This window comes from Phlebotomus argentipes, unplaced genomic scaffold, assembly GCF_947086385.1.
Source record: "Phlebotomus argentipes unplaced genomic scaffold, Phlebotomus argentipes genome assembly contig_32, whole genome shotgun sequence".
NCBI lineage: Eukaryota > Metazoa > Arthropoda > Insecta > Diptera > Psychodidae > Phlebotomus > Phlebotomus argentipes.
In genome coordinates, this window is record NW_026776187.1 from 1,257,812 (window position 1) to 1,282,688 (window position 24,877).

The window sequence follows — 24,877 nt, forward strand, 5'->3', positions numbered from 1 at the left end:
TTTCCCTTTGCCTCACGAAGGAGGCCCTCGAGTGGCGACAAAAAAAAGAGAGGAGCACCGAAAAAGAGAAGTGATTCACGCTTGTTGACTCAATTCGCTCACTCATTGCTGGGAACACACGAAGTGATTCATTTTCCTCCGCATATGTATCTCTGCTGTGGAGCTTTCGATCTGCCTGAAAGCTCACACCGATGAATGTGTGTTTTAGAGGGTGAGAAACTCCCAAAATTTATCATACAGATATTTTCACTTTGAAAATCACCATCACAATTTGTGATTTTGATCAAGTGTATTATTGCCATTTAGTGACGTTATCAAATTAAAGGCAAACAGAATGATAAAAACAAATATTATAATATTTTTCAATTACTTTCGTGCCAAAGGTGATTTATTGCCTTTCTTCACAACACTTTTATCGGCAATTTTGAGGAAATTGTGACAAATAAGGTGAGTCAAGTGCTCGATTGATGGCAAAATCAAAACTTTCGGTTTATGTAGCGGCTAAAATCGAGCCAAAAATATGTATGAACACTCAAACACATATTTCTCGCCACTTCTTTCATTCACATTATATCGAAAGTTGGCAGGAAATTTCAAATATGCAATTCCAGACACAAGCCCATTCAGGAATATGCTTTTTCTGATGTTGCTCACGAAGTGGGAAATTCTGTGGGTATGGGAAAAGCAGCCTCCATATATATTTCCATCGAGTGAAATAAAATGTGTAATACATAATGTGTAAAAATGTGTTACACTGATGTACATAGAAAGCTCTGTGAACGTGTCTAAAAATCTCTTTTTATGTAATAAATAATATTGGTGTATTAAATGTGTGCGCCACAGAAATGGAATGATAAAAGAGAGGAGAGTTCTTTGGGGGTTGAGAGCCCTTATATGTACCAAAAAAGTTGATAGAAAGCTCTTCTCTTTCACCATTTTTTTTATTAGACGATTAAGAGGAGGGATGATGTAAATTTTATTGCGTGAAATTTTATTTACTCACCGCTATCACATTCATCAGACAAGGACATTTCTGCCATTTTGGTGTTTGTGATATCCTTGTGCGACGCCAAGAATAGAACCACTTCACGTTTCTCATTCTTAATTGGAACAATATCGAGAAGACACCAAAAAGGAGTTCCTGCAGAGACAAGACGAAAAACAGGCATCATCAAAACAACTTTAAGAAATATTTCCATGGCAATTTTTCTCCCCAGCCTGAACCAAAAAACAAGAACACGAGAAATTGTAACCAAGAATTGAATTGAGATACACAAATCTTGATTTTAGGAATTCTTTATTTAAAGAATGTGGAGTTTTTAGGCGGAATGATTTTCCTTACGAGGATAGAAATTGGAAGTTGAAAAATAATAAAAACAATTTCAAATCGAATACGAAACAAAACAAGGAGATAGAATGACTAAAAGAGTTTATGCAAACAATGTGAATTTTCCCTCGTATTCTGTTTTCATTAAAAATAATCATCATAATTGCAAATTGCCCAAGATGAGAACAATTTCAAAATACATATAATCCGCAAAGCATTCCTCAATGATTTTCATATTAATTGAACGTAAAGTCATTTAAAGTCACCCTAGGGCAATATGTTTCTCCAAAAAGTGAATAATTTAATTTTTTGACCACAGCCAGTCAGTGAGTAATTTGAATAATTTGCTAAATTTATTTATTCGACATTAATCTCAATTAGCATACCAAATTGAATATTTTCATCCCACATTTACGGAATATTTTGTCATGCACACTTTTTCACAGAGATTTTCTATATAAAAAGGGAGACCACAGTGGAAATTGAAATAAATCACATTGGCCATTTTGCACTTAATTCAATTTCCGAAAGTTAAGGATCAGAAGACTTATCGATTAATGTCGCTGTATTGTATTATCTGCCAGGAAACCGCAAAATTCGCCCTCAAAAGTAATACCGATAAATTTCACCAATTAATCAAAGACAGAGGGAAAATATTAAATGACACTGGCGCTTGCCAAATTGTCAATTCTGCCTGTGTCAGACCGTCCAATATGCGAATGAGTAAGCGGTTTAATTAATGGGTGAGGAACAATGATCAACCATTCGAATAATGTTCATTTCTTCACTCACAAGTGTATTATAATTTATAGGAATAATTTACTAGGAGGATATCATCAACCGCAATTCATTCCGCAGCAATAGCAGTTGCTATACGAGAACTTTCGCCGCGGGTATGAAAACTTAAACCGAGAGGAGAATTTCCGCCAGAAAGTTGTGTGCAAAACGCGCGACGCTTTATCACTCCGGCGAGAGAATATGCGTTTCTGCGAGCGTGATGATAGATAACAGATCTCAATTACGGAAAAGATTTCCTCTTATCGGAACAAGTGAAAATCCACAAACTTTCCCGAGAGTCGCGCCGAGAGACACTAACTGTGTCAGATGAGGCGGAAGAGAGTGTCAATTGAGGTGGAAAATGGGCGATAAATTTATCGAATGAAATATGCAGACATTTCAGTGAAAGTTCGCCTTCGACCCCAAAAAAGGTCCCACCCTCTCCCCATGGACGCAATATATTTTTTCTGTCACCCCAAAATGTGCCACAAGAGACGTCAGAGAATGACTTTTACACAAGGTTGCCACAAAAGAGGCGAGTAATTTGGAGAATAGACGCATTCCAGCATTCACATGTTGCCTTTTGTGATTATAAAAAATTTAAAGAATGCTTTGAGGACGAAATTGAAAGCCTCACATCATTCTGTACAAATGGACTCACCATTCTTCTTGTAGAATATAACCTCGAGCTTGAGCTCGATTTTTCCATCCAGACTCTTCTCCACTTGAGCCTTGTGCTCATCCTTTGTCTCCGAGCCGTATAGGAAGCGACAGGCACATCCTGAAAGAGGCAGCTTTTTATTTCACAGAATTCCAACGCTTTTTATCTCTGGCCAAGAATATCACTGGCAATGTCGGAGAAATTGCGGGATAATTGTGAAATAATACGTATGAATAACCTTTTTGCATAATTTGTGCACGAGAGAATCCGGACAGCTCCACAAAACCATCTGAACAGTAGACAATTGGATAGCCAGCCACCTGAGCATTTCCCAGGACAAAATTCGAATCTGCAAGAGAAATTGAAAGAGGAATTTTGAGGTATGCATTGATGGTTTCTCTTTGTTATCATAGTTTTGTGTTTGCCTTGTGTTTTTGTGTGTATAACAAGGAAAAGACCAAACATATGAAAACTTGTACGGGGATGAAAGATATCTCGAGAGATCTTTATGTGCTCAATGAAAACCACTAACAATACAGAGAAACATTCGTACACTTAATCTCTATTTCTGCAATATCAGCAGAAATTCGCGAGAGAATTCTATTCAAATCAAACTCGGAAATATTATTGATGGCAGTTTTCTCCAAATTGGACAAACTTCTCATTTATCTTTGAAGACAACTTTTACCTCATGAATATACATACATAATACGAATAATTCATACGATACTCGAAAACAAAATAATATCACTAGGAAAGCACTCAAAATTTGACTCACAAAATCTACAATTCTGTAGCTTTAAATTTCGTTTCGTTTAGATAGAAAATATCAGAGCATCTGTACCTATTTGATTTGAAGTTACAGTAAAACTGAATATTTGTCGTAAATTGCTGTGAAATACGCGCTATAAATTTTAATATGAACATCCTTCAATGATTTCCTGGTATTTCAGTCTCGTCTTGGGAAAATCCCTGAGGTAAAATCCATTCGTGTGCAAGCGCTAATAAACTTCCTGCGTGAATGGTGTTAATTTTCATAAGAAAACACTGTTAGTAAGGCTGCATATTCGTGAAACGGTGGAAGGGAAGCAAGAGCATAATTTATGGATGAAATTAAAATTCCACCTCATTTCCACATATCAGTGCTCTTGGCAATAGAAATTGATTAATTTCCTCTTCGATAAAGTGAGAAAAAGGAAGCAAGTGGACTGTGTCATTGAGCAGGAAAAATGGCAGGATAGCGATAAGGACTAAGGAGGTGTTAAAGGGTCTTTTATGGCATGCAGAGATACTGCAATAATGTCTTTTTCCACCCACTAAATTCCCAGTATTTCCGCCCACAGATATCCCGACTGTGCTGATGCTGCATTTTGATGGCTTTTTCTCGCCTGGGTAAATGCTATTGTAAACTGAGTTTCCACGCTAGAGGAAATGTTGAATAATTCTATTAATGTTTGCCTTTGACCACATGGACATTTATATACGGAATATCCTGCAAGTTGTGGGTAATGAGAAGTTTTATAAAACAATCTCCATCACAGTGTTTATTTGAACTTTGCCATGTCGACTGGGTAATTATTCTACACTATTGCTTTCCCTGCGATAAAATATATCATGGCAAAAACACCTTTTGGCTCTTCAAAACTTTATGACCGAAGAAAATCCTGTGGCATCCTCGTCGTCACCTCATATCGCCGTGTGTCAACCTTCTTCGTCACTCCTTGCCACATTTCATTGGCTGTCGACGCGACGGAGACGTGGGTAACTTAAGGATATTTTAATGGAAAATACCTCTAGAGACACTCTATAAAGACTCTTCATTTGATATTTCATTCCGCCTTCATTGTGTCACTGGAGGAAACTTTGTGGAGGAAACACTTTTGCAATGAAAGTAATCTTCATAAGCGCAACTATAACATGGATTGAATCCAGTTATCTCTCTTCTTAAGGTGTTTTTATATAGCAATTTAGTTGAAGCACACACAATTCCATTCACAACGTTGTTAGTTGATGATGATTAATTGCCACAGGGACTCGGGCATGATATAATACTCATTTAGTCATTATTGAGGATGCCTACACATGGAAAACACTCAAGACATCACTAATCAGTGTTGAGCCTCCACTTTTATAAGCACATGAGGAAAGATGAGAAACCCCCTCCAGCTCAGCGCGTCTTAACATTTTCAACACAGTTGTTCTCCGAAGAAAAATTTATTGCTTGCGAGAGATAAATAAATATTCCATCCATCTTGTGAAAAGCGTAACTCTCTTTTTTGCAATTTATATCTTGTACCTATACTCTCGTCTATCTCTCCTCCGACCCATCAATTGCGATAAACGTGCAGATCCAGGAGGAGAAACTCAATATATTCCCGGGTTGATATAAACTTTTTTCAAACTCAAATAAAACGTGAACATATTAAAACCAAAAAACTTTTCTTCATTTTCAACGTTATGTAATGGGGATGATGAAAATTGAGAGCATTGACTCATAATCTCATGCAGTCATGTATTATTTGCCATTTTCATGGTTTCATCGTCACGTGCTTGTGGCAAGGATTTCTAAAGCTACCTGATGAAAGCTCAACTTATTCCTCCACCATCGCCAGAGCGACGCAGCGTGATGAATGAAATTCTAGGGTGTTTTCCGATGTAATTTCATCTCAACAAATAAATAGGAAAATTAATTTAATTAGTTCACAAGCAATATAGCGAAGATTAGTGGTTTCAGTGGGTGGAAATTAAACAAGGCTACACATAATGAGGAGCCTATTTCAAGTTCTCGATTTTAGAATGAAAATTCTAAATATGTAATGCTTGAATTATATCGATAAACTCCAACCTTAATTTAGCCCCAAATGTAGGTTTAGCTTCCGCATTTATTAGCCAATGATAAACATCACATATATTACAAACTTGTATTCTATTCTCCCTTTTATTGAAGCTCAACTAATTGCACAGCACAAATTAATAATGCAAAACACCTCCAGGGCGACGTGTTGCATATTAATTCAGGTGAGAGATACTTTGTGAAAGCTCACAAGTGCATTATCAGCCCAAATGCGATAGATGACACATTATTGATACTTCGTTGTTCATGGCATTGCAATATCAATTAACTCGTGCATGGAAATTGCGACTAATTATGTTCCAAGAACGCCATATAAATATGTGTTTATCGCGCATGAAAATTAATACGATTCCCTTTTGCCTGGCATTCTCCACCCCCCAAAATTGTGAATCGATGGGTTCATGATTAAATTTAGTGCGAAGAAGAGGTTGAATGTTGACTCACGAATTCCAAACTTTTTGAGCATTCAATGACACACAGGTTGGGAGAAATTGAATAAAACATTTCCCTCATATTTTCTCACTGGCGCGCGCTTGTCAACCATGAGAGGTTCGCGGGAGGAATTCAATTAAAAAAGCCCCTCCATCAGTCAGGAATGTCGCGACACTTTGCCAAGATTTTGCTGTCTTGCTTCTCTCTCGTGTTAAGAATCTCTTTTTCCATACCGTGAAAATTTGAGATGAAGAGAAAAACTTTCCTAATGATTAGCGGAAATTAAAGTCACTGTGCGACGTTCTTTCACCTTTTTGTCGTGGATTCTGTGTGTCTCCTTAATTCTCTCACTCATGCGAATGTTTTTTTTTACTTGGTCGTTTCACCCTTCTCCAATTTCTTTCCCTCACTTCTGCTACAATTTCACAGAAACTCACAATTAATTAAAAGTGGAATATTTATGGTGCGTTGGCGGGTAAGTGCGGTGGAACCTTCACCTCGGGATCAGGGCATCTTTAACAATTCCAGAGGACGGAAAAACTTAAAGGCTTGCTTAAAGGTAACTCTTTTGAGAGGTGAGAGCAAAAATCTCTTCATTAATTCACCCGGATTAATGGTTGAAAGACAAATGTTTGGATTGTTCATTTGGCATGTTCTCTCTAATGTCGAATCCCAATATTTATTGAGTGTTATTGAGTGTAAATTGTTCGTGAGATAGTTGTGTTTATTTGTTAGTTGAACAAATACTATATCACAGACTCAAGCATTGCCAGCTCTCTTCAATCAAGTAATTCCACCTGCTTTTAAGTATCGGAAGCGCCCAGAATTACAGCGTCCCATATCGAAAACGCCACCAACCCTGAATACCTTTTCTTTGCCGAGCAATTATCATGGCAATTTCGTTTGCTGCTTACCATGAGATATTCAACAATGGGATAACGCGATGTGGAGATAAAGCGACTTAAATGGGGTCTTTCGTGGTATGGTTTATGGGTGTGAGAGAGGAAGGCATTCACATGATCATTTTGATTCACAGCGTGTTTCAGGAACACACTCACAAGATTCTTATCCAAATTCCGCCCATTTTCGCGAACAAGAAAACAACCCCCGCGCGTATATTCCGGGGCAATTTCGCTAATTCCTATGCCTTCGTTCAATAACATCTCTCCGACCCCTGAAAATTCTGCACAGAGTCATTAAAAGTTATTTATTTGATCGTCCCCGAAGGCAAATCTGGCGTATTTATCGCGCTGCACGAGGAGCTAAATGGAAAAATTGTTGCACCTGAGCAAACAAACATTTATCGCAAAAATATTGCTTCATGATTAGTGCGAATGGTCTGAAAATAAATCCACGCAGAATTTTCATTCAGTAATTTCCCCCCACAATAAATATAGCATAATTTCAGTATAAATCCAATTTTTCGTGTTCTATAAAAACTCACTCGCTCGGTGAACTGCTTCTGAAGTGTTGAGTAAATTATTATACTGACTTCATTTTATGTAAATATTTGAGTAATTACGGATGGAAGCGACCGACTCTTCGGCGATGTCTTGGGGAGTAGCTCTAAATAGCTCAATTTCCCCGCTTCTTTGGAGGTTTTCCCGCCAAAATTAGCATACGTAATACTTTTGAGAAAATTAACAAATTTCCCTCCTTAACAGCTCCCAATTATTTGGCAATGAAGTTCTTTTTACTGGTCACCAACAAAAGTGCTTCACATAAAAGCGATACACAAAGTGAAAATCTCAGATCCACCAAGCGAAAGTGACTTGCTTTAAATTAATCCATAAATTTTCTCATGGAAAAAGTGCAAAAGGCTGTTGTTCTTGATCGTGAGATTTCACAAAGTAGAGGAAGAATATTTTACGACAACCATTTCCACATCTTGAGCAGCAGTAAATTCAGCGAGTTATTACTTACGTGTGCCATCAAAGCGAGTCGCTATTGTATCCAAGAATGTGTTTTGGGGCGCCAACAGCCCCTTTCTGGCTGGCATTGAGTGTCTTCGTTTTGGCCTCCGGTAGTAGCCTGCGAGCAAGATAAGACATGGATTAAATTTCGCTTGCAAAAACTTCAAGCGACAAATTTTATTCTCGTCGACAAGTATCTTTCCATACATCAAATGTTTACAGATGGGAAAAATTTCTAAGGGAAAACTCAGAGCTCTAACCGCAAGTTCGCGTCTCAAGAATGTTGCCATAATAAAATTAAAAGCAGAAATTCATGCAGAATTTCTATTTGCTCATCGTTATAGTTCAAACAGATACGATGAACGCGATGAACAAAGGTTTTCATATAGCAAAAAACTTTTGCATGATGTTATTATGAAATTCAAGATATTTTCCGGGCGAGAAAGTGTTCTATTGAGCATAATAATGCAGTGGACGAATACTTTGCCAGACTTTCCCATACAACGTATAGAGTTTATTTAATTTTCCTGGGGTTTCCACGATCTTTGTTCAGTAAGAAACTTTGTGGCGTCTTTCGGTACGCTCACTTCTCACCAAAAATTGACTCTTTATTCATACGCATATTGAATGCCTCAATTGATAAATTGAATACCTCAAACTTTGCGTGAAAGATGCCATTGTTAGCTTGCCTCACTGATAAATATTACTCAATTTCCAGACAAGAGCGTTAGATTCATGCCGAGGATTATCATGTTATACCACATACGACGTTGATAAGAAGATTTTAGTCATTCCGACTCGATTATAGATGAATTAATCTAGAGATTTGTGACCATCGGAGACATGAAGTATTTGCTGATGCCATCGGAGAACATTTCACAATAGAAATTCAAACTATCTCATGCGAAGTGAGATTATGTCATAGTGGAGACCTCAAGATTGATGAACATTTACCTTTCTTGCGAGATTTAATGATGGCCATTATTTCGGTAACACTTCTCACTGACAGATAAACGATCACAAACCACGTACAGTAGTAGATTAGGAGGGAAAGAAGGTCCATGGTTTAGTGACTCGAGATGTTGAAAACTTATTCATCGAGTCATTTTCCAGCACGCACTCGTATTTGCACCGCCAATTAGGACGCCAATTGATTAAATCAACACAGTAACTCAACTTCTGACGAAGGCACAGACGGCACAACCTCATCTGAATGACTCAAAATGTGAAATTCCAGGTGAAACTCCACAAAGTCTTCCAAGAAACTTGCACAGGGTTCCCAAATTCTGTCCGCTACGCAAAATGCAAAGCCAAAGTGAGCGGATTTAGACCTTGAGAAATGACATCTGCGAAATGTCAAATTTAAAACGTATTCATTTTTGCTAACTACTCTTAACGACTTTTTTTCTTCAAAACTCTCCATCTCTCATGAATTCCACTGAGTGCAAATTCCCTGTAGTGTTGCTCCCGTTTCCTAGCACTCTTCATGATATGAATTTCAATTGGCGATTTTAATTAGAATACTTTCCCTCCACGTGCGCATCCCATCTGAAGTGTAATTAGGCAAAATAGGTTAATTGCCACCACACTAGAATTTCCAAGAGGCAAAATATTCCATCCTAACGTTTTACATAGCCCTGAATCAATACAATTAGAGAGCCAACGCAATTGATAAGCGGAATTGTGTGAATTCCATGCGGTAACGTATGACTTTTGTGTGTTTTGTCATTCGCGCCCCTCTTAATCTTATCTCGTGCAGAAAAGAGATTTTCGTGGTGCTTCCTCGTTTCGGCAAGCCAAATTGCTATTTGTACAAAGTGAGATGGCGAGCTTGTCGTTACAATGAATCGACGTTTTGAGTTATCACCTTATTAGTGACCATTAGAATTTGTTAGAAATCTATCTTTTCCATTGTTTGCCAAATGAATTCGCGATGGCGTAAATTTCTGGGAAAAACCAGTTTACTAAGAAATACAATTTGGTCCTAATCACAGAAACATTGGGTAATAAATGACTTCAACGACGTCATAGTCTCCATATTTTTCCATAAGTATCACTCTTTGATGGGGTAAAACTTTTATTTGGTTTTTCCGCGAGGTGAGATTTATTCAAAGGTGAGAGAGCGTGTGATTTATGCGTATTTGTGGTGGAAAATCAATTTATTTTGCGCATCCCGATTCTGTCTACGTCCAATCATCCCCACGTCTAAGGAAAGTATTGCGAGAATGTTGCCATAGACTGAATTTCATCACCGCGATTTTCATGTATGTTAAACATGAAAATCACGAGAGTGCGGGAATTTATGTTGATTTATACACCCAACAATTTGTCAGTTTCCAGTCTGATGCCACGGCAAGTCAATGCTTATCAGCTATGAGTTCACCAATTTGTCGGGCTGAAATCAACTTTGTGCGACTGCATTTGGCACACTCTTATCGAATTTTTCACGCACTGCCAGAGTCGAAGCCTCAACAGACACCCTGAAAAGCCAAACAAATGGCGCAAACAGCCAACAGGTGTTCCAACTCGAGTGCCTCAACACTTTTCCACCTCAACGGAGCGACTCTGTAATTATTTTTCCATCGTTTTCTCACACTTCTGCCTCGTGTCTATCATCGGGGATGGCTTGAAAAAAGTTGCGAGAATTTTCCTCCTGGGAATTCTCCTCTGAGTTCTGTGGCTATTTTTGAAGCTCTCTTCCATCCCAATAAAATAGGCGTGCTAACAAAGAGAGGGAAGACATTAAAAGTTTGTCCATTTGATCATTCTCACAGAACATCATCAAACAATTCTTTTATCCACCCTCTCTGATACGCCCACATTTTTTCCAGAGGGAAATGTTTAGTGAATGCGTGATGAAAGTATGCGGCAAGTGAATTTTTCCATTCTCTCTATTGAGACGATGGGAATTTCTTGTTCTCACATTAAGATTTCACGAAGATACACTGCAATATTCAATTTTCTAACAAATAATTCTGAAAGCTGATAATCCATGTGTCTCCAATTTAGGACACCGATACGGATCTATGTCCTATTTATGATTCCATTCATATGTCTGTGACGGAAGGAAGTCCAAAAAAAGTCGGAAACGAAAATTGCAACATTGAATCTCCTTCCTTCTTCTCATTCAACACATTTCTTTTGAGTTTGAAATGTGCAGGACACAGTCAAACTTGCCCTGCATTCACCCTCAGATATCTTACAATGTTATCTCGGTTGAGATTTCAGCACCTTCTCTAAGCTTTAAAGAATCGCCCAACACACCTCCATGGGTTCTCATCGCCATTGATTGAAAATTGATGGAATATTAGATCAAAGAACACTTTTTCCCTACAGGGCATAAATCCCACAGGAAGTGTCTGAAGTTTGCAGCCCGGAAGCAATTGAGGGCTGAGCCTTTCTGTCGGGCTGCACTGGAGATTCTCCCATCTTTTCCCCCATGGACATGATCAAATATGAGGAGCGTGTGCACACATTTATAATTCACACGTGAGCGATGCTGTGACAGAAAGACGGATCCTGAAATTAATATTCGAAGTGTGAAAAGGCATAAAGAACTACTCCGCGTGTGTATGTAAATATTGGACAGAGCGAAAAAGGTCTCCTGAAGGATGGGCGACAGCACACGTACGTGAATATGCTGGGAAATTTTAGCGCGTTGTCGACGAACAAAAACGTACAATAATCCCAAAATCAATATTGAAACAGAGGGAACACGGGCGGTCCACCTTGTCAGGGGATCACATGGTTATTATTATTATTATTTTTGTGGCCAGAAGAATGAGAATGTGAATTTTTTAGCAAACATCACCCCATTTGGAATTAAAATTCATTTTTCATATCACAATCTTCGTGAAATTTACATCGCACAAATCCTCCTTCCGCCTTCTCATGTGATGAAGAATGGGGGTGGTTTCTTGCGCCCCTGCCGAAGGCAGGCCTTTTCCAGTTGCCGTCACACTACACATGAAATATGTAAAAACACTCGGTATTTCATCCTGAGCGACGCGGTGAGATTATTTACTGTGTGTAATTGAATTTTCGCCATGAGAAAATAGTAGAGTGGCTGACAATATAAAAGTTGGCAAGAAGACTTTTGCATTAGGGAACTTTTCCTCTTCAGCTCACGAAGACCACCTGGTACTTGGCATCATTTACCATTTGTCAGGACAGAGCATTCTGTGGGTAATTCCAGTGGAAGCGCGACAAAATACAATGTTGATTTTTTTCCGCAAATATTCACTCTAATGACACACGTTTATTCATCTGTCGAGAGTTTTAAAAAATGATACATTTCTAAAATGAAAATTTCACCGTGGTTTTCTCACGAATTTCCCACACATTCTATTGCAGATAATTCTCAATCATACTTTTCCAGAGAATTAATGTCTCTTTTTTGAGTCTTTAGAAAATTTAGATATAATTCAAGATTTGTTTGTTGTTAAGAGAGTAAATAAATACTGCGAAAGGGAAACTTTCTACCAGACAATCCATAAATTCTGTAGACATGCAAAAATTTTTGCTTACTCGTTGAAAAACGGAAAATTCCCTATTAATTTATTACCGACATTGCCAATGGATAGCGAAAATGTATGTCGGAGCGGGGAAAAAGAGCAATTCAATGGATATTTTACGGAGCAACAGAACTCAAGGGGTGCTTTATAAAAATTATACAAATACACGTACCAAATGTTGACATTGAAATTGTGTTTGATACCTTAGTATAATCACTTCGACATGGGACAGAAATTAAGGTCAATGCAATCATTTGTATATTTCACTCTCAATTCGAAAGCCCTCAACTCTGCAATTTATTACCCCCGTGGAAATTTCATTACAAATTCCCAGTGCGTAAAATCAAGATTTATCCAGCAATATTTTAAACTTTTCCCCTCTGCAAGCTAGAAAATTGTTCCATTACCTTTTACTCGTCCCTTCTGAGCTGCCCTTCAATATGGCTTGATTGTAGCACGAGTTGTCTCTAAACAGCTGCTATATCCATTATTGCACATCCCATAATTAAATGGAGAGCTTGATAGACACGGTAATTAAATATTTTTCATCTCTCGTTTATTCACGCTCTTTTCTCTCTTCACATACAGTTTCTTCTCACCGCATTTTCCTCTTATTCCAGCTCTGGGCTCAATCCATTTGCATTCATTAGTGAGACAACACTGACTGTTTCACTGTCACACCAGGATTTTGTTCTGATTTCTTACGTCACTTTGTCTATGTAAAATTGTTCACTGTTCACAGCGATGCTTGCATTTGCTTCGTGGTTTTCATTGCTGAAAAATTGCAAATGAAAACACTAAAAGCCCAGCCAATATTCACAGTTCACAGATGGAGAGAGAGGAAAAAATGTTTCCACCCCACGAAAATGAACTTCCATAAATTGTCACTCAACCTCCTGTTCGTGGTGAGGGAAATGGAAAAATTTTTCATCCAGTCTTTGACGCGAGAGCAAGAAATGCTGGGAAAATATGATCTCCATGGGGTATCATTTTGATGTTTGATAAAAATTGCCATGGCAAAGAAAAAATCCACAGGAATCAAGCAGGAGGAGGGTTTAAGAAATGGGATCAATTTTATGCAGTTATCGAGGATGAAATTTCTCCCCTGAAAATCCATAGTCAATAAAGAGGACCTTTTGTCCCAGAAAAGTTGAGAAAAGTCCCAATGAAGGTCAATTGTAATGAGCTTTACAATTTCTTTTTCACAAAATAACAATAATCGAAAGCTTGCGAAGATATATAAGGAGTCAGATTGACGGAAAACCACACATAGACAGAAAATGCTTCTGGGAAGAACCAAAATAGGATGGCATAAAATCACAATCGCATTAAATGGGAATCAACGCACGTCTCAACTTTGGGATTCCTTCTTTTTTTCTCTTTCTTTGTTCTGGCCGAAGAATTATTATTATGATGTAGAAACCCGATTTTCGAACTTTTCTTCCAGGCGAAGATTTAGGGGAAGAATGAGAAATGGAAATAGAATTCGTGGTTGTTTCGCATGGCAACGACATGGAAAAAGAATTATAAGGATTTCCTGAGAAGTGAAATAATTGTATAGCTTTTCTCGGGAAAAATATGAATGCAATAATTTTTCCAACTGATCAGTAAATTTGTATTAATAAAATTCAGTTCCTGATTTACTTCGGAAACCTGTTCATAAATTATTAATTATGCTTTCAACACCATGATATTGTTACTAATTAAATTATTTTATGCCAAAAAGAGATTTAAATGCAAATATGCAAAAGCACCATGTAAATAAACCCAACACTGCAATGAGATTAAATGAAAACATTTCCCACCACTGAAATCTGAACGAAAGTTCAAAAGAGGGATAAATATAAATAAACTCGAGAGAGGTTAAGGAAAAATATAATCAGTGGAAAATAATCTCTGTCAGTTCTTTACTAAATAAATTGTCTCAAGAGGGCTCAAGAAGGGGTGAAAGGGATTGTACATAATTTACTGGTGCGTCCGGAAAAAACCAATAAAACCTCATATAAAGATACTGAACTCGAGGTCTCTTTTGTCATGTAAATTGTCCCTCGAAGGCGCTATATGATGTGGATTTTTCCCGACACAAAAATTGAGATTGATACAGAGAAAAAATTCAATACACAAAGGGGATCTTTTAGCAAATTGAAAGAATTGGCAAAATCAGATTACACAAGGACTGTAATTATTAATCCCAGCTTTGGAATGGGATTTAATTATTGTCATATCCTGATATTTCACCATTAGCTACACAACCAGATGGAAATGCCATAATTAGATTGAAACTGCCATGAGTATGGGAGAAAAAGTCATCATTGTAATACGATACAAAATCAATTTGAACCTTTTAATTAGTCCCTCCAATTTTCGAAACTCAAACCACGCGATTTTCCACTAATTTCAACTTTTCACTGCACCGATAGAAAATTAGGGAACTTCCAGCCACAAACCGTTACTGAGAGATTTTCCAAGATTTTCACTCATGCCACTCTTGGCATTGCTTCAGATTGTGTTGAATTTAGTAGAGTGAAAATTGCTCTCTTTGGAAAAGTCACACGACTGATCTCGTGAAGATTTCCCAGACGACTAACCGATGAGGATGAAATGTGAAAATCACAAGTGGTTGTTGCATGAAAACTCTCTCACGGGCATTTTCTCTCTCTCTCTCTCTGTCGCTGGGAAATTCTCCCACAGGGCTGTCCAGGGGAGTTTTCCGCATGGCAAAAGACTACTCGAGCTTTTCACGGTGGAAAAATTGCAGAGAAAAGAGCCCAGAAGTGACAGAGAGTATTTCAAGATTCATTTCCAAATATTTATGTCAATTGAAAGTTTGTTCATTTTGGAAATATTGAGTACACATGTTAGCGGATTTCCCGCCACATGAGGAAAACGTTGCCCTGGGCAGACTCTCCACGTGGCATGCGCCGAGGCGATGCTTGCAACTAACCATTTTCTCCACACAGAACTCAGTACTGCACCCAAGAGCAGCCCTTTGGACTCTCAGTTTCACCTACATGTTGCTTCCACGGCATATAAATAGACCGGAGTCTCGCAAAGAATGGAGTGGGCGAGCAAGTGGGTGAGATTCTGGGATTTCTCTCAATGGCATTCAAATGGAAACACCGAAGAGTCCCAGGGAAAATTTCTCCGGACTGCAGAAGGTCGCGCTGTGCTGTGGCAGACGCATTTCCACAATAATTATCCTCTTGATAGGCTCTGTTGGTCATGAAATTATGGTGTGAATCGTGTCAAGAGTGAATTGTTTGAGTGGACAATCATAATCAAATTTATTGATTACTCATCACCGGAATGATAGTGTACAATTTTCCATTATATTCTCACGAGTTAATCCTTAACATTAGGAGTAAAACATTATCCAAACATTCTCGACAAATCACTCAACATGCCTCGTAAATTACTTTACGAGTGTGATGCATTAAATATTTATGAGTTTAGTGGAATGTTCTGGAAAATCGATAGAATCTTTTGAGTTAAGACAACACAATGAAAGCTCATTCCAAATGACAGAATAATGATTTAACTGCCTTTTAGTGGCCATTCAGGGAATTATTTTACGCACAACACTAATTAAACCTCTTGTTCTACATAAAGACCAACTTTTGGGTCATGCAGGCCCTTGTTTGCCATATTAATATCCACACACACAACAAATTTCATCTTAATTTGCATGTTGGTTTTATCTCTTCTTTTGCCGCACGGCGCGCACTTTTGCCTCTCGGTAAAAATTCAAGTTGATGAGAAAATTCTCAACTTTCTCTCGCGTCTGGGTCAATGTCTTTGATCCTGAACAGGAAAGTCAAGAGGCGCAAAGATGGTGAAAAGAAGCTTATTTTCCTCAGCTTGTACAAAACACAATATTTACTTTGAACATTTCTCCATGGCCTCGAGATATGAATTTGGGGAGGAAAGGAAAAATCATTAGCTTTTCCCCTAAAAATTGACCAATTCGTCTATTGAGCTGTGCGGCAAAACACAGAAAAGGCTTTTCATTCTTGTTGAATTCACACAGACTTTGTACAAGAGATATATTTTCAGAAAATGCCATTCACGTGTCGTCTGGCATTAAGTCTATAAATTATATTATTCAAGATTTACACAAATTGTCACATAGAGAAATGCAGGGCTATAAGGATAAGGACATTGTAAATTTTGTCACATAGTTTTTGAAAATATAAACCCCTTAAGTTGTGCCATTATTTGCAATTTTTGAGTTACTGTAACTGAAAACATTCGAAACACAACAGCAAATCATTATTTCACGGAATGCGACCTGAAAAGAATTACAATTTCAAAATAAACTCTATGTCTTTGATACAAATTTCATTATGCCCTTCTATGTGTTCTACAGAGGATATCCAGTGGAAAATTCAGTGAATTTCCACCAATATTTACAATTCATTCCCCCCGCATTATTTATTGATGAAAATTCAATAAAAGCAGCCTGAATTCTATGAAAACACACTCCTAATCAATCCCATTGGAAAATGTTCAATCCAATGGTAATTCATCCTCTATTGGGACTGAGAGGGAGGCAAAAGATATTCCGGTGAAAGGAACCCTGAGAGGAATTCCCAAATAAATTATTGACAGAGCAAATCGTTCAATGGTCTTTGTCATTTTTCCGAGGGTGTGTGTTTCTCTTCTGGGAGGATTGCTTTGAAAGCTCAATTTGTTTCAACTCTGACCACGCAAATATTGAGAGTGAGGCATAAAGAGACTGTGAAACTCGTAAAATAATCGCTTCGCAGCGATTTTTGCTCCCTCTTCTTCGTGTAAATAGACAAAATTGCTGAACATTTGAAATTATACGGGGTTGAATTTTCACACAAAGATCCACATTTTTTTTCCCTTTAAGTCAATGTGAATTAAAGTTGATTCATTGATAAACTGGCTTTTCAATGTTTCATGATAAGTTGCAAGTCAAAGTCAATTGAATTTACTTCTCTCTAAATTGTTAAACATTACCAACTAGTAAGTATATGTATATTCCATTCAAAATGTCTGTCAAAGCTTCAATTAAATACATATTTGGATTAAATTTCCATTCCATGGGAATTTAGATGAAACTTCCGCACAACTTGCCGCTGATCTCAATTCCCTACGTATTAGAAGACTCAAAGTAAACATTTACAATCGTCACCACATCGAAGCAGCAAGGGTGATTATTTTATGACTGAGTGTGTACTTCTGACACTATCAGTTAGCTTTCCATCAAGGGTAGAAGCTTACGATTATTATTTTCCATTCTGTCTAATTAGGAGAATGAGTGAAAGGCCGCTTAGTCTGTGATTGAGGTGCGTGGGAGTGAAGAGAGGTCAATCTTTCTGGGGGGATTTTCACCTCGACGTGTCCCAAGGGCGGGTTGGGATATAAGGATTTAAATTTGTCACCCGAAAAGCATCCATATCAATACAATTCATCCGCTCTTGCCGAGCATGTCTTCAAGATTATCTCCCTGGCCAACCATTCTCCTCCATCAGAGTTGATAAATGAGGGACAATAGATGCTCCGTTATCGCTCAAAATGTCATTCCAGTGCCTCAATCAACTCTGCAACCGAAAATGGCATGGGAAAAGGATGATTAAGAGGGTCAAAGTTATTTGTGAGAGAACAATTTGGCAGCACTTCATCTTGAGAAATCCATTCCAAATCTATTAATACATCAACTTAATGACTATGTTATGATGGTGAACAATAATGAGAAAATTGAAGGTCTTATTGTATAGTTTTATGAATGCACCGCGCTAAAGCTAATTCAGAACATCCTCTAATTTGATCTTGAAAGTGTTAATTTGGGACTGGATTTCAGTGTGTTCGTGGGTTAAATATTAATGAGGAGATTTCTAAGGGTGGGCGGAATCTGAGTAATGACTTAACCCACCCCTCAGAGACACTGTCAATCAATCAATTTCGTGTGAAAAGAACACGATAGATGGATTTTGATATTATCAAGCAATCGTTAGTCAATCATTTGCCATAGGAAATATTTCTTTTGCTCAGATTTTTTTCAACATTTTCCCTCCCTAGGGAAGCCTAATTAAAAGTTCTCCTCGCTTGCCTAGAGAAAATTTATGCAGAGTATTCCCTCCCTTTCCTCAATTTCCGCATGACGAAGCTCCCTTGAGATGCTTTCAAGTTCAAATTTGATAAAATTCCCCATCTAACATTATCAGCTTATTTGTATCGTTCACCAACAAAGGCTTTTCACCACAATTTCTTCTCCGCAAAATGACAATGCGCGAGAGTGAATTTGTATCGAATAAATACAATTATTCACCCCATGTGATTTTATTGTGCAAAGTAAAAAAAAACCCCTTCATAAACTGATTTACGCACCTTTTTATTAAACGTCGAGTTCATTTTTTTCTAATTAAGATAAATCACTTTCTTTTCACAGCGTGACGGAAATTTTCCGTGTGCGGAAAATGGCCTTATTAATTAAAATATGGTCCACTTCTTGTCGCTGAAAAAACAGTTGCGAAAGCTCATTTAAAAGGACTTAGATTTGGTCATAAATATTCATTGTTGATCTCACTTCTGGTGTAGTCAATTTCTAGGGCCAAAGAAGAGGCACTTGTGAGCCCTTTTTAGCGAATTCCGCTGTGAATATTGATCCACTCAACCCACGAAAGCTTGAGAATGTCATTTTATGCAAAGGAGAACTTCCGGAGACACTCAGCGGAATGCCAAATTCCCAGCTAATCTCACTGCCAGACACTTTCCCGCCACAAGAGTGCCTCATTGACCTTTTTCCCCAGAAAATCTTCTCAATGAAATCCCGCGTGAAGTCGAATAAACAGTGAAGAAGATCTCTATTAATATTATCACAATAAAACTGTGATTTTAATGGGCGTATGTGTCGAAGAGTGACGGTTAAAGTAAATAAATTGCGCGCCTTTGGATGTGAGATCTTCTCCAAAGGGGCATCAAAAGATTCTCTCTTCCACATCGACGCATTTTATTGCGAGATGATGGCTGAAAATATCAAACATATTTCCTCTGGTCAGTGCTGCTGAGTCGTAAAATCGATAGAAATCTTCCCGGTTACACCATGACCGACATATTCTGTGTTCTTAGGACGGGTGAAGAGCATTGATGAAATCACGAAAAGTCAGTGAAAATATAAGATTGCCGTTTTATGGCAGCTCAATTGTCTGAATTACCTGAAGTATGAAGATTCCTGCTTGTACTTTGCTTGTAATAATATTTATATTATCATTCAGATTTCAGCACTATGGATTTATTCACTGTGAGTTACAACTAGACTTAGTGAAACTTGGCAAAGAGACAGGTAAGAAGATTTTCTGTTCCTGAAAATTTAAAGTTTCACTCCATGACAAACTGAGACAATAAAGCACATTATACATGCTTTTGTAATAAATTCTCTACAATTTCTGCATTAATAATTCAATTTTAGGGGGTGTTTAATAAAGGCTAATTAAAAACCACGCACATTGTGGCAGCGAGCCAATATAATATTTGGCATGTTTTCTCACCTAATAAAATTATGCGAGGCGCACCTTTTGGCCAGTCTCATTAATTCAAGCGCAAACGAGCATGAAAATCGTGATAATTCAGCAATTTTCGCTCAACCGTTGAGAGCTTTTCCACATTCAAATCGATTCGTTTTACTGCCATCAGCGCCTCGGTGGGAAAGTGAAAGAAACTAATTGTTCAAGAGTCACATGACAAGCAGTGACAGCAAAACACGGGCCTTTGTTTACATTTTTGTCGCGTGAAAAAAGAGGAGTTTCCCGGCTTTTCCCTGGTAAATATCAATAGGAAGTGGCAGATGAAGATAGTTAAAGTCAAATTTTCTAAACCAGGTGCAATTTTTCTGTAATATTCTAGATAAAATGGCGTTCGAAAGTGTGGGAAAGGATTCACTGAATGTGGAGCAGCTGCAGCAGGAGCAGGAAGAAGAGGAGCCTCTGAGTCCCGAGGAGGAGGCGAAGCGCAACCGGGAAACATCAATGGCCCTCTTGACATTATTCTTCTTCAGTGTCCTCATGTTCACCCTGCCCTTCGGTGCTTTTTATGGCATGCGAGATTTGCTGGAGAATCGCTTTCACATTGAGGGATTTGAGAACACGTGCTGGTCAGTTCTGGCCGCTGTAATCACGGTCAATTTCGTGATTGTGATGTTCGTCTATGTGGCGTACAGAGACACCACCAAGGAGATCTCACAGCTGGCCAAGAAGGAGGAGAAGAAGCGAAAGTAGCACAACACGAAATGTTATATACTTTTATTGTCACCTCATTTGTAATTCCATTTAGCGCGATAGAATTAAATTTCTACGGTAGGATACAGCTTAATTGTCTCTCAAAATTCCCAACGAGACGAGAAAAATGAGCAGTGATTGCTGAGGAAACGCCCAAGGTTTATTGAGACGGCGACTTTCACTAATTAGAAAATCAAATGCGAAAGCTCTAATTTTCCTAATGTCCCATTTTACTGCTTTCAGCGACTGGTGTTATTGTGGCTTGTAAAACCCAAAATTAAATACACGTCGCGCTGCTCAGAGCAGCTCAGAGTGAGGGTGAAACGGAGGTAAGTTTGACACAATTGTCGGTGAGAGAGTGGATATTTTTAGTTGACCCATGGAAGTCACTTTATTAATTAGAAGTTCGGCACATATTTCCCTCTCTTATCCTTCTATTAAAATGATTTTTGCATAAGTCATAAAAGCAAAGGAATGCTTTTCCTTGAAAAGTTTGCGATGCCAATCTGAATTGGTGGCGATTTATTGGAGAAATTAACTTTTCTGTCAGAAGAAGGAAAAAAAACTCCTGACACTTTTTCCACTAGTCGAAGAAACATGTGCTGATTGAAGAGATTTGCAAGCTGCTTTGCCTCGAGTGTCGCAAAGAAACAAATAAGGAGCGGAAATCATAAAAATATGTTTCATTACGAACATGAAAAGAGTCCATTTAATACACCCTCTCGCATTTTTTCACTCGGCGTACGGAAAATACTTGTGGCAAGAAAAGAGTGGTTTCTTTTATTGGAAATTTATTGAAATTTCCCTTTGTTCCTCTTCCATGGTCTGGGCGAAAGGGACATTTTGTGTGCTCTCTCCTCTTCTCGCCAATGAGGTCTCGCCGGGCCTTGCTCCAAAAATCCACCCTCACGAGTGTCCCCAATAGAGCTGGCGCTGTATAAATATTCCTCTGGCTCTTTGTTTTGGCTTCGGCCAGACGCCAGCCGAAGATTTGCATTTGATTGTGGGCAATTGAGGGCGGGAAGGGCCGGGGGAACATCGCTCAAAGGTGGCAATTGAGACACGCAACGACTTTTGACCACGTCGCGCCCCCTTTTTCCGCAGTCCCACAGATTTAAGGGTGATTTTGTGAGTTGCGGAAGAATTTCTCTGTATTTCGCATTTTATTTAAATCCAAGGGAATGATATAATGGTTGGAATTGCTATAGAATTCAGAAGAAGTGTGTTGAAGTAAAAAGAACACGTCTTTCCTCAGCCTTCAATAGTCAAATCCGTTGGGAAAAAGAAGTCTATAGATTGAAAATACGGTTGATTTATTTGTTCATTTGAATAAATAAATCTATTGACCTACCAAATTTTCAAATTCGCCTATCTCATAATGATTGAACCTTAAGAATTTCAAGAAAATCGCTCTTGTTTTGCTTAGAATCAGTTGTTCTTTGAATCCTGAATTTTTCGGCTAAAATACACAAAATACCTTGCAAAATATTTATTTTATTACTTACTAAAGACATGCAAAAAACTTGAAAACATCTTTTACGCTTTTTTCACACAGCAGAAGAATCGTAGAGATTTTAGACATTTCCACCCTGTTTTACTCCAAATGTCGAAAGGAAATTATTATAAATATTTTAGAAATAAATTTCTCTATGACTGTCCGTTGAAATTGCACTAAATTGTCTAGAAAATCAAATTACAGCATGCAATAAATAACACGAAGAAGTGAGAAAATTGGTGGGAAAAGCGCCAAAATTGATAATATGATTAATGATTCTCACTTCCTGGCCGCTGATGGCGGAAAATCCAAGAATTTTCCCATGACGAAAGGGATCATTAGACGCTTGTCGATTTGTTGACCAGCTTGGGCATCGGCAATTGGAGCCGGAAGGGAGCAGAAACTGTCGTCTGCTGTGAGCAATTGCAAAAACCATGGCGAGGAGTCAATTTGGGACACTGGCAGAAGGCGGGGCCGCGGCTGCCATTGGCCGCCCAGTGCGCAGGAAAAAAGGTCTTGTGGGCTTGGGGAGCGCCAAACCACCCACACGGGGTGAAAATCCTCTGAGCGCGTTGTGTGACAAATCACCGGCTTTTTCACCGCGATTCCCCGTTGCATTTGCACGGCAAGCGTTGGTCCTTCGTGTGTCCTTTTTGTCGTCTGCGAGAAGCTGCTGCGATGGTGAGTCTCGTGCGTGAGTGAAGGTGATCTTTGTGTGCACTTTTCGGCGGCACTGAGCAGTGAAAGCCGGTGAGAGCAAAGCAGAAAAAAGGTCCCCGATGTAAAAATAATACCCAATTATGCAAATAATAAATATTCTAATGGGCCTCTTTTGTCCCTCAATCGGGAGGTTGTGAGAGCGAGGGACGTTTCTAGTTAAGGATCTGTCACACACGCAGTTGAGTTAATCATTGACCGCATGAAGTGTGCTGTTGCTGAACAGAGAGAGCCAGAAGTTTCTGCACGTGTGACAGGACCTTTACTTGCGCGGCGTTTGCTGAGGAATTATGCCATACGTCGAGATTGTTCAGCGTGATAGTGGCGAAAATTATTTTAATAGAAATATTACAAGGAGGAAAGTTTCCCCGCACTGAGTCAATAAATTCAGTGAATTTTTGTCGCGCACAATCTCAACTGAAGCATAAGGCGAGTTATGGCCTGAGGCGGAGGCCCGACCTGGCTAATTACGAGGCTCGCGCGTGAGAAGAGGCCAGGTAATAAAAAGGCGGGAGGCAAAAAGTGTTGGCGGAAAAAAGTCAAAGTGGAGCGTCGAGGGAGTCCAAAAGAGGAAAAAGAACTCGCGGACAGGGCGTATTTAAATGTAACACGAGACCTGCAAGAAGTTTAGTTGGTTTCAAGTTCGCCTCCGAGGAGGAATCCGTGCCCAGACTCGAAGTCCTTGGGATCCTCCGTACATCCAATCAATAGTGCAGGCTTGTTCAAGTGCAACACATTTTTGGGACAGTGAAGCCTTAATCCGGCGAAAGAAGTGTGTTTGTGGATTTAGAGAGTTATTCAATAAAAAAAAGGCCATCAAGTGGAATCATAAAAGAGAAGCTATTATTCCAAATATCCGCGACATAAAACAGCGCACAAACGTAAGGAAAAATTCCCTTCGTCAAGACGCAATAATTTCTCATATAAAACGACTGGTTAAGTGGAACAGTGCAACGACCATACTCATTTGCATAAGAAGAAATGAGAGGTGGCCTGTCGTGAGTGCCGCGGTGGTCATTTTCACCCCCATTCTCTTTGTTCTGTGCGCCACTTTGCTGGTCGCTGACCCATTTTTCTGCGCTTTTCCTCTGGGACTTTAGGGACAGTCATAAGTTACCCAGATAAGGTATTTCTTTTATAGCACCTCAGTAATTCATATTTTCGAGTGTGGAAGACAAGAAAATTAGCGAGTCGCTTTCTGCATTGATGCAAGTACTGCAATTAACAACATGCATTTTAATAAAATGCTTATAAAACTTGGGATACAATGTGAGCATAATAATAACGAAACAGGGTTACAAACTTTCCGTTCTTTGACATTTGCATAATTTTTATTGATTTATTCAATATTCAAGCATAAAAATATAAGTAAAAATAGCTAAAACGAATTAATTATCTGAATAGGAATATTTCGTTTTTGCGCACAAATAGTAAAAATTTATTTTTATTCTACACTGTTTAGTTCTGAAGTGTAAAGAAAGAGCTTAAAAGCATATTAAATGAAACTCGAGAAGTCGTTAAGTGTTCATTGAACCTAACATCATCATTTTCTCAAAATTGAATTAAGAAATTGGCTATAATTTTATTCAGCCTGAAGTGCTCTTTAAATGCATTAAAACTTTAAATTCTTTAAACTCTCTAAAACCGAATGAGATTTATTCGAACCTTTATCATTACATTTCGTTACATTTTCAATTCCTACATAATTTTCCCGGATATGTAATTTCTAAGCGAAAACAATGTGAAAAAATGAGCTTTCCTTTAGGTAAAGAAAATCTGGACCAGAAAGATTTTTGTATCCTGATTGGAAAGGATTTTCTTCTGAAGAGCAAGACGGGTTTCAGGAAAATGATCCAGAAGGATTTCTGTTCACTGGTTTGATTCAATTTATTGCGTTCTGCACTAAAAATATAGGCAAATTTAACAAGATGTATTGATAAAAGATTA

The 24,877-nt window shown here is 38.4% G+C and overlaps 2 protein-coding genes across 4 annotated transcripts in view; one reads left to right on the plus strand and one right to left on the minus strand.

The window, feature by feature from the left end:
- Positions 1 to 13,001, minus strand: part of LOC132263978 (potassium voltage-gated channel subfamily H member 8) — a 30,940-nt gene extending 17,939 nt beyond the window's left edge. For 2 of the 3 annotated variants that reach the window (XM_059764011.1, XM_059764010.1), the window contains exons 1-5: positions 8,919 to 9,010; positions 7,975 to 8,082; positions 3,004 to 3,114; positions 2,766 to 2,885; positions 1,004 to 1,141 (exon numbers count right to left, since the gene is read on the minus strand). In XM_059764011.1, coding sequence (XP_059619994.1) covers positions 1,004 to 1,141; positions 2,766 to 2,885; positions 3,004 to 3,114; positions 7,975 to 8,082; positions 8,919 to 8,946 — 505 coding nt within the window. In that variant the 5' untranslated portion in view covers positions 8,947 to 9,010. Of the gene's footprint in view, positions 1 to 1,003; positions 1,142 to 2,765; positions 2,886 to 3,003; positions 3,115 to 7,974; positions 8,083 to 8,918; positions 9,011 to 12,885 lie in introns of those variants that run through there. The other variant, XM_059764012.1, reaches the window with a different exon arrangement.
- A 7,184-nt stretch (positions 13,002 to 20,185) lies between these two features.
- LOC132264079 (vacuolar ATPase assembly integral membrane protein VMA21) lies at positions 20,186 to 20,876 on the plus strand. Its single transcript, XM_059764141.1, has 2 exons — positions 20,186 to 20,264; positions 20,348 to 20,876. Exon 2 carries the CDS (start codon positions 20,353 to 20,355, stop codon positions 20,716 to 20,718), a length of 366 nt encoding a protein of 121 aa, XP_059620124.1. The 5' UTR covers positions 20,186 to 20,264; positions 20,348 to 20,352; the 3' UTR covers positions 20,719 to 20,876.
- Positions 20,877 to 24,877: the final 4,001 nt, after the last annotated feature.

Bases quoted from the DNA above. Each gene is read 5' to 3' on its own strand.
- LOC132264079 (XM_059764141.1), top strand. From the start codon at position 20,353: ATGGCGTTCGAAAGTGTGGGAAAGGATTCACTGAATGTGGAGCAGCTG.